Genomic DNA, 10392 nt, shown 5'->3' with positions numbered 1-10392 from the left:
ACAAAACTGAAGGAGCCGGAGCCCCGGCGGAAAACAACCCCGCCCCCTTCGCTGGAGTGTGGCGCCTCCCCATTGGCCGGCGGCCGCCTTACGTGACGGCGACCCGCCAATGACACCAGCCGCGGCGCTGACCTGGACCAATCAGCAGCGGCGCCCGGGGAGTCTGCGCAGTGCGGTGTTAGTGGAGTTGGGTGTTGTGGTAGTGCTCTGTCATTGCAACTTGTGCAATGCTGCAACTGATGTTCATCAATGATGTGGACACTGAGTGCTCTGGAACTTTTATTTGAATAAAATGCACTGTGATTCCAAATTCTGGAACTCCCTTTTGTAACATAAACGAATAGGAGCATTTGACCCTTTCAGCCTGCTCCACCATCCAATATGATCATTGGCTGAGCATCCCATTCAGTGCCCTGTTGGTACTGAGCAGAGACAAAATTACGGTTGAGGCTGCGATGAGATTGATTTCTGAAGAAGGGTCTAGGCCCGAAACGTCAGCCTTCCTGCTCCTCTGATGCTGCTTGGCCTGCTGTGTTCATCCAGCTCTACATCTTGTTATCTCAGATTCTCCAGCACCTGCAGTTCCTACTATCTCTGGATTTTTTTGTGTCTGTCATTTGTTGTTTTGGCGGGGGTGGTGGGTTAGTGGGGAGTGTGGAGCAGACGAGGGAGTCACGGAGAGAGCGGTCCCCAAGAAAGGCAGATAGGGGTGTGGAGGGAATATGGGGTTGGTGAGATGACATGATTTGGATTGAAGCTTTTTTTTAAAAAAAATGTTTGGATCATTGTAACAAATTCTGCATTGGATTGGGATTAAAAATATGCTGCAAAGTTTAAGGATTTGACGATTCTGGTTTCTGTCACAGTTCACCAATCACTAGGAGGCATATATTTTAATTCTGAATCTTGCTAATTGGGACTTAGAAACAAATATATTCGATGATTTGAATTCCAAAGGAAAAAAAAACTGAAAAGTTTGGAAAGGTGGCGATTAATCTAAAATCCTGCAATGAAGATAGCTAGATTTAATGATTCAAGTTACTGGCTAAGAGTGACAGTGTGACTCTAAAGTTAAAACAAATTGCCACGACAGTGGACAAAACTCTAATCATTGCTAAATTCAAAACTCTCATACTAAAGTTAAAAGACAAAAGTAGTTCAAATGTTTTCAACTTTCAGGGAACACAGCAGTCCAGCGAGTTTTGAGAACCCACAGATTGCTGACGCGAAAGGATTATTTTGTTTGTGGCCAATGTGCACTTTAAACAAACTAATTACTCTGAATGTAGATTAGCCCATAACGATCTCAAAAGTTACTTTCAGCCAAATCACTGAATTTATAGCACTGACCAAAATCCTAAAGAGGATCACAACATACAAAGTTAATTGGTATACATTTGTAGTAGTGCCTGATTACATGATCACATGGAACAGGCAAGAATATACATATCCTCAGATGGAGGACATATACAACATGAAACCATAATTTAGAACCTCAGTGGCAGATGGCTGGTGCAGATTTTCCAATGGCCAGATAATTGTTGTAGCATAGATGGGAACTGCACATCAGATTCCTGCAAAATTCCTGATGTGGCAGACGCTGAGGAAACAAGCTGGGAAATCAAGGTTTCTGTTGGCCTATTAACCTATCCCTGGAATCCTCTGAAAATATCCATTTAAACAGATGTTAGGGGGTTTTGCTGCAGTTAAGTAAATATTTGCATAGCAGAAATTACACTATTAAAAATCAAGACTCAGTCCTGACCAACTATTAAACTGGTACCCCAATTACCCCCACATTACATTGGGGAGTATCAGGCATCTACAGCTAAACACTGATCCCACAGGTTTGCCAATCCTCACAAAATATGAACCGTTATCCCAGTTGCATCAAGGGCTAATTAGATTATATTTGCAAAACCAAACTGGCAATCATGCAGCTGTCAAGAACCTCCAAGATCCTGATGAACAGGGATGCTCGCCCATATAGAAATGGAAAGGAAAGGTCAGTGGAACTATTGAAAACATATTTAAGAACATGGAGATGCCAAAAAAAGAGAACTAACTGGTGACACTGACATCTCCTGCTTTCTCTCTTTACGGTTTCCATGGTCTGTAACACTGCTGATGTGTTTGGTAACCATGAGTGTAGAAGGAATTGAGTCAGTCAACCAAGGGGACACAACAAGGCCTGCCCCACAAAACCTCGAGCAATTCCACTCTCAAGGAACATTAAACGATATGATTAACAAACTAGTATGCCCGGAGAGTAGCTCAAGACAGTTAGGAGGCTTCAAAACATAGCAACAAAGCTATATCTCTGGAGTCAATTTCATCCATAATAGGGTAAATGTTATAACCCTTAGTAAAACTGTTTTCAGGTACACTGTCAGAACAATTCAAGTTGTTTGTTGCCAAATTGTCCAAGCAATGAGAGTGTTGACTGCTAGCACACATCTTTGGGTAATCTATTCAGTGTTTGCAGGCTGAATAGTAAATGTACATGAAAATGTAGCACTTTGCTGATCTGTACCACCAGTCATTAATTTAATTGTAACATTTAATTTAGCAAAAATAAAGGATTTTGAATTGATAAGAATTGTTTACAGCTAGTCAGCATTCACCAATGACTTACAAATCTTAGGTATTAACTTGTTGACTTCTAAATTACCTTGACGTTCAATTGCAATTTTAAATTTGATTTTGAATTTAAACCAACATAGCAAAACATTTCAGAAAAAGATATCTTGCGTGGTAGCAACAAAGGATTTCCCCCACCCTCAAATAATTGACTTGCTAGTTGGGTGTAGAGAATATTTCCTCACATCATAAGCATGACAGTTGCACATGGCTCCAGTACCACCCTAAATGGTACCCTTGAGATTTTCATTACCTGCCATGGACAAAGATGGCATACAGAGGTACAGAGGAATACAGCAAGACCACCAACAGTACAGTAATATTCACTGCTCAGTGAGTAACCCAATTTTCTGATTTCACCACCGTCCCCCTCCTTCCAAACCCCAATGTCTACATTAATTAACACTAATTGTCAAACAGGAGGCCGGAAGAACACAGCAAGCCAGGTAGTATCTGAAGGAAAGGAGAAGTCAACGTTTCACGTATAATCCTTCTTGTTTGTCTACCTCAGATTCCAGCACCTGCAGTTTTTTTTTGTCTCTAGTGTTAACTAACATCTGGCTTTCCCATGGAAAGCAGATGAACATAACCAATGATCTACCATAGGACTTGATGAGATACCTATTTAGAGGAAATGAAACCCAAAACTAGCAGAACACAAATAAGAAAAGGCACCAGACACCAATGAAACAATATCAGCAAATCTAACAGGAAATCAAACAACTGGGAGCGAATGTGGAAGGCAAACTGGAAGACAGCCATCACACATGGATTGGGACTGGGATATTATAATGGACGTGCTATTTTCTTAGAATTGCTTCTCACATACTGGCAGTGGTGCAGCTGGTAAACCAAGTTGGACTCATGATTGAATGTAGAGCTTGCTGCCAGAATAGACACTGATAAAACCAATATACAAAAGGTTGCAGGCAGATAGGGGTTTCAGGAAGGTATGTTGCAAAGATAAAGTTGCCACAGTCATACTGGAACTAGGGCTGCTCTTGCATGGCAAAGAGATGACTGGTGGTAGTTTACCAAAGGGTCACCACACCTCATCCAAGGGGAGAGGGTGAAGAGTGTCCTTCATAGTTACCAGCCAGTGCAGGAATTCAACCCATGCTGTTGGCATCACAAACCAGCTGACCAGTCAACTGAGCTAACCAACCAACTATTATGTCATATAGCTTTACAGATTCATTGGAATGTGCGAATCTACCAACCGGCCACCAGAATCCAGGACAAGGAGCAGGAAGCAGTAAACAGAAATTATAGTGGCTTCCTTAGGCACAGCCAAGAAATGCACAGGAGTTTAGCCTTAAAATGAAAAGCATTTATCCTATCTCGGGATTCGTTCTGCCTTCTGAAACAACAATACTGTAGTTGTTACACATGTATAATCATGTGGAAGAATAGTATACCAAAATGTATGTGACTTGTAAAGACTGCATTTTTATTTGTGTGCTTTTAAAAATTGGACTGAAATGAGAAAGAATTTTGGATTCCAGGGATTTACAAAGATTCCTGCACGTTTTGAGAGTAAAAAATTTGATACCTATTGTGAACTCTTATCTATGGTTTCCAGAAGCACACAAACTGGAGTGGGGTGTTGTTAACAAGTGAAGTTGACTGGTCCCTAGTCCACAAACCAATGACAACATGACCTGCTAACAATCATGTGATTGTCTGTCAGTCAGAGGGAGAACTTGGACCATAAGCCAGACAGAGAAAAGCTAATCATACCAGCAGAGAAACCTGGTCTGCAGCAGCCAAAAAACTTGATTCTCTCCAGTAAGCCACTTTAAACTTGAAGAAAACCAGCTTATTCTTTTTTCAGCAGACGTTGCAAGTTGTGACTTTGACTGACACGAGACAGACATCTTTCGTAAGTGAAATAGCCATGATGTGCCTCTTGCAAACCAGTGGAAGCATTGGAAGAGGGAAGGTGAAATCTTTGGATCAGTTATGGTGTCAGGTCAAGTACTATTCAAGAACCAACTCAAAAAATTTTGTGAACAAAGACAATGGAAGTCTTCTCACTATCTCTCTTCCCCCACTCCTCCTCCCCTGCTTGGCCAATACTTACCTCATTCAACAAATACAAGAAAATTACTAGCCATTTCTCACTGCTGTCTGCATGACCGCACTGTGCACAAATTGATTGCATTAATTCTTTACAAAATGACTACACAGTACACAGTATTAGACTGACTTGTATTCAAAGTGCATTTTGTGAACCCAAAATGGTATGTGCTGCTGGCAAACTCATCTGTTTGGATGGGTAGGTAAAAATATTGCAAATCACAAAGCAATTTTTGTAGTTTTTTTATTCAATAAAATCTGAACATCATCTAGAGATTTCAACTGTTTACTTCAGCTCTTTCACTGCCAGACCTAATGGGGGAAAAAATAATTAAGGTTAGAGTAATGTAAAGGCACAAAAAAAAATCTTAGAACACTATCCAAATAAACACCCATTAACATGATATTTAAAAACATGAAAAGGAAGAATATTAATTTAAGTTTCCTTCATGGCGAGAGTAATTTGAATTTTTAAAATCTAAAATTCAGCTAGTAATCAGTAAAATTAACACTTATAGCATCTTTCACCACATCTGAAAGCATTTTATATACAAGTATAATAACTGGTAAAATGTAGCAGCCAACTTCACAAACCAAGCTCTCACAAATAAAGCAATGACAAGATAAAAAGAGTTTTTTTGTTTGAAGTCATGCTTGAGGAAAAAATAGCTAAGAAGCGAGGGTTAAAGGACCTCTTCTTCAAATAGTGCCCTGCATCACTTGCACAGTGAAGGGCAGACTGGGTTTGGTTTGATGTCTTATCTAATAAACAGCATTTCAGATGCAGTAACACTTTAGTGCTGTAAACTCAACCACAACGCTGGACTAGTACCAAGTTAACAGGCTATAGAAGTTAAGGTATCATCTCAAAGCAGTGGTTTGGATTCCATTAGTAAAGGAATTTTCAAATTGGGAACTCATACCAAATGAATTGTAAAGAAGCAAATTCACTGACATCCCAACATAAGCTATGGATTTGTAATTTAATTCGTAACTGGAAGTTTATTTCATGTCAAGGGGAACTTGAAAAGCTGAAACAGCAGCTAACAGACACTCCATGCTGATTTGCTCTTGTGCATTTAGTTCTTATTCCTTAGCCATCAATTTAAAACTGAATATCAACACCATCTTTATATCATTAGGTAAATATTGTTTCAGTCCTTAAAGAGATTTTCAACTTTACATGAATCTCTAATTTCAAATTTGTCTGTGTTACAGCATAAAATGTTTACACTTTTTTCAGGTTTTAACTAATATATTGCCAATTGTAACACTAAACTTTTCCAGCAAAATTACAATTGGACCATCCTCACACCCACCAACGTGCACATTCTACACATTTCTTACCTGGAGGCAGGGACTGTTTGAGTTTCTCAGCCTTTTCTTTGTCCGTGATGACTAATGTATATAGGTACCTGCTGCACCGAACTTTGAATTTGACATTGTCCTTATTCTTCTTAATTTTCACAGCTACACAAAACAAAGACAAATTGTCTTAATAAGACAAAACCAATCTTTCAGACGAAACTCCCAAATTGCATTCCTACAAAAAAGGAGGCTTATTCCAAAACATAGCAAGCAACAGAAGTTGATGCTGTCCAAGCAATGCAAATTGAAATCTCATGACTTTCCAAGACCACAAACTTATACAAATCGACTTTAAGTCGATGTAAGTGATTAGTTACAACAAATGCATAACTAAAAATTTAGGTGTCCCTACCGCTGGGCAAGGCAGGCTGGGTTTAAATCCCACCTGCTCCAAAGGTGTGAAATTGCATGTCTGAACAGATTGGTTAAAAATATCTAGAACTAAAATTAACTTCTTTACCTACCTTCACATCAAGACTAACAATAAAACGCCCTTTGATCCAGGCCACTTAAAACTTTAGAGACTATGATACCTTTGCCGTTAGTAGGGCCAAGCTACTCGATTGGCAGTTTGTGGATATAGCTACATATACTGAAGTTACTTCCCTGAGATAATAACATTGATTCAAATATATAGAAATTCTGAGCTTCAACCTATTTCACTATTAACTGGTTCACAAAATAAAAATGCCATAACTTCACGTGCCCCTGATGAATTATCTACGCAGTGCAGAGACAATATTCTAATGCTTCTCCACTTAGTCCATTAAAAGCATTAGAATGAAACATTCATCTGCAGTTACAGGAAATTCTGACCCAGCAACCGGTTTCTCTCAAATCAATGAGCTAGACTGACTGTTCCATTAAGCGGTCTCCAGTATTGCAGTCCTATCTGGCTCAGATCAGATTGCACAAGTCCACGAGCTCCAATTTACAATCTCTATTTTCCCCATAAAAAGGTTCTGATAAACTGACATCTTTCACATTGTGTGACCACTCTCCCAGAACCCTTTATGGCACATATTCACTTACTCCAGCCTCTAAATTTAATCTTTATTGATGATTGAACATTACTGACTAAATTCAATTTCAAAGAATTCAAGCCGAGAGTTCATACTTGTGACCGGTGGCTCTTTTACATTCCAACTACCTTAAATATCTGAGCCACCCAATCAAAATACTGCAAGTGCAATTATTCAGGAACAAATTCTATCAATTACTTCCTCTGTTCAAATCCAGCCCCTTCACCGAAATTGCTGAGTTAATGAGACAAAAATATAACTGAAGGCATTTGCTTCCTTCCACTTATTCAACCAGGGAGCTCTGCATTTGGGTTCCCTGCATTTTACTCCTTTCAGAATATACGAACTGTATCAGAACACATTTTCCAAAAGCAATTTGCCAATATTGTAAAATCAGATAAAAACTTAACTAGAGATAATATGAACTGCAGATGCTGGAGAATCCGAGACAACAAGGTGCAGGGCTGGGTCCCAAAACCAGTCCAGCTCGTCCCCGCCTCCCTAACCTGTTCTTCCTCCCACCTATCCCCTCCTCCCACCTCAAGCCGCACCCCCATCTCCTACCGACTAACCTCATCCCGCCCCCTTGATCTGTCCGTCCTCCCTGGACTGACCTATCCCCTCCCCAACTCCCCACCTACACTCACCTTTACTGGCTCCATCCCCGCCCCTTCGACCTGTTTGTTTCCTCTCCTCTATCCGCACCCCCACTCTCTCCCTATTTATTTTCAGAACCCCCTTCCCCTCCCCCTTTTCTGAAGAAGGGTCTAGGCCCGAAACGTCAGCCTTTCTGCTCCTATGATGCTGCTTGGCCTGCTGTGTTCATCCAGCCCTGCACCTTGTTGTCTCAAAAACTTAACTAGGATAGATCTATGCTCAACCCTTACTATTACCTTAAATTGCTCCTTGTTCTCTTCTATTACTAAACCAAATCTCAAATACTATCATAGTAAAGGATATTTTAGGAAACAATGACTTGATCCACCTCACTTTGTTGAAGCATATTCGCAAATACCTCCTCCTTCACTGGGCTAGAAAAAATGATTAAGAAAATTCACCTGGACACACTTCAGGAACTCTTCCCCTCTCTGTACTATGAATGTCCCAGCCTCCAGTATGACAAGTCAATTCTCTAATTAGCAGTACTTTACAGGGATCAATATAACCCCTGCATCTACCATGAAGCCTTAAAAAAAATTGTTTTGGCTTTATTTTACTGAAGGTTTACTTTTCACTTCCATTAACAAATGTGACCCCCATTGTCAAGCACACAACCAACCCTGCTCCTTTTCTCTCACGTTTTTAAGTGTTCCCTCCCTTCCCAAAGCTGGACTGCTTGTTGCTGTTCATGTGATTTCTATTTCACTGTGCTCTCGTTACCAGGGCCTCATAAGTTACAGGTGATGAAATTGACACCAGGCAATCCACGCTTCCACATCACTGACAATTATAAGAACGCACTCTGTAATTAAGTGTGCACATATATGGAATTTCCCAACTTTTCAGAAATGCTCAGGAAAGTAGTGATCAGTAAATAAGTCAGAATTTTGAGTATTCTGAAGAACTAGCTATTGTTGTCCCAGGTGGGCCTGTGCTCTCGGTTTCACACTATCTGCTTTCCCACCGTCTTTTGATTACACCCTTTTAAAATGAAAAGAGCCATTATCCCTGACAGAAAATAGACAACTGATCAAGCATCTAAGGATCAGTACTTTCTGGGGCAACCCTAGAAGAAGTGAAGAACCAGCATGTATAAACACAACCAACCCGTTTATGTATAAATTCCATCCCTCCACAGTCCCATTAATTTGAAGATCAGCCTCTGCATCATTTCTTCAGCATTTTCTCTCCTCAGGTGCAGATCACCAGTAGTTGTGTTTTAAAATTATTATTGCATTTACATACAACCCAAATCGAAAGTAACATTTACTGAGTAAATATAGCATGGCGTTAACCACCAGGTTTGGTTCCGATGGCACTCTCTGATAATAAAGTTTCTCAATATTTTCAGATATACTCGGTGTTAATAGCTTCAATACAACAGGTGATGGCTTCAAGAATGAAGTGCTGCAGTAATCATAAACAAAGGCATACTTCAATATAGATCAATGTTGGAAAGAATCAAGTCATGCAACATCTGTTGAAAGGAAGGCAGAATGCATGGATCATGTCAATGATCCTTCGTCAGAAGTGGAGAAATTAGGAGATAAAACAGTTCTTAAAATACATAGGCAAGCAAGGAAAGAATTTAAGGTTTGTGAAAAGGCAGAAGATTAAATGGCAAAAAAGGATAATGGTGCAAGGGCTGGACTCAGCCAAGTAAAGAAATAAAGAATAGATAAGAGATCTAGAGAAGCTATAAATAGCAAGAGAAAAATTTTAAAAGTTGCAGGTATGAGCAATGCTAATGGCAAAAGCTTTCTCTACCTCCACTTGCTCAAAACTTATGATATCGCTAAGTTCTTCCAGTTCAGACAAAACGTTAACCTTTTTACTAAAGTTTCTTCTTTCCATTGATGATGCCCCATTGGAATATTACTAGCAGTTTCTGTTCTCAAAGAACAGATTTTCACTGTCCACAGTATTTTTCTTTTGTAATTAAGAATGATAAATCAGTCATCAACACTATGTCAATGTCCAACATAATACTCATTAAAAATGGACATTTCCACCAAATTCAAAATAATAAATAGTCTTGTATGACAAGGAATTAAGAGGAAATTCAGACGGGGTCACCACTTTGCGAAACACCTGTGATAGGTGCATAAAAATGACCCTCAGTTTTCAACTACCTGTCACTTCAACACACCACGTTCCCATGTCAACATTTCTGTCTCAGGCCCACTGCAGTGCTCCAGTGAAGTGCAATAAAAGCTGGAAGAACACTTCATTTTCCGCTTGGGACATTACAATCTTTAGTTCTCAATATCGAAGTTTAATAACTTTAAGAGCATGGCCACCTCCTTCCTTTATTACCCACCCCAGGTCCTGTCATGAAATGAGTTGCTGTCAGTACAGTCAATTCATTTTCACCTACAGGTAAAGTCCCATTATCAGGCATATAGCCTCTTCTCCCCCCCACCCCCACCTCACTGTCAACAATCCCTTTATTTGGAGATAGTAGGAACTGCAGATGCTGGAGAATCCCAGACAACAAGGTGCAGAGCTGGATGAACACAGCAGGCCAAGCAGCATCATAGGAGCAGAAAGGCTGACGTTTCGGGCCTAGACCCTTCATCAGAAAAGGGGGAGGGGAAGGGGGTTCTGAAATAAATAGGGAGAG

General features: G+C 40.1%; 2 protein-coding genes across 5 annotated transcripts in view; both read right to left on the bottom strand.

The window, feature by feature from the left end:
* The window catches only part of abca5 (ATP-binding cassette, sub-family A (ABC1), member 5), a 132074-nt gene that overhangs the window by 66266 nt on the left and 55416 nt on the right, over positions 1–10392 (bottom strand). The window lies entirely within an intron of this gene.
* The window catches only part of rpl38 (ribosomal protein L38), a 474590-nt gene continuing 469147 nt past the window's right edge, over positions 4950–10392 (bottom strand). Inside the window, exons 4-5 of the mRNA XM_048611034.1 lie at positions 6067–6189; positions 4950–5031 (exon numbers count right to left, since the gene is read on the bottom strand). Coding sequence (XP_048466991.1) covers positions 5006–5031; positions 6067–6189 — 149 coding nt within the window. The 3' untranslated portion in view covers positions 4950–5005. The remainder of the gene's footprint in view (positions 5032–6066; positions 6190–10392) is intronic.

Source organism: Rhincodon typus, chromosome 23 (assembly GCF_021869965.1).
Source record: "Rhincodon typus isolate 14 chromosome 23, sRhiTyp1.1, whole genome shotgun sequence".
In the NCBI taxonomy this organism is placed as follows: Eukaryota; Metazoa; Chordata; class Chondrichthyes; order Orectolobiformes; family Rhincodontidae; genus Rhincodon; species Rhincodon typus.
This window is presented reverse-complemented; position numbering and strand designations above follow the sequence as displayed.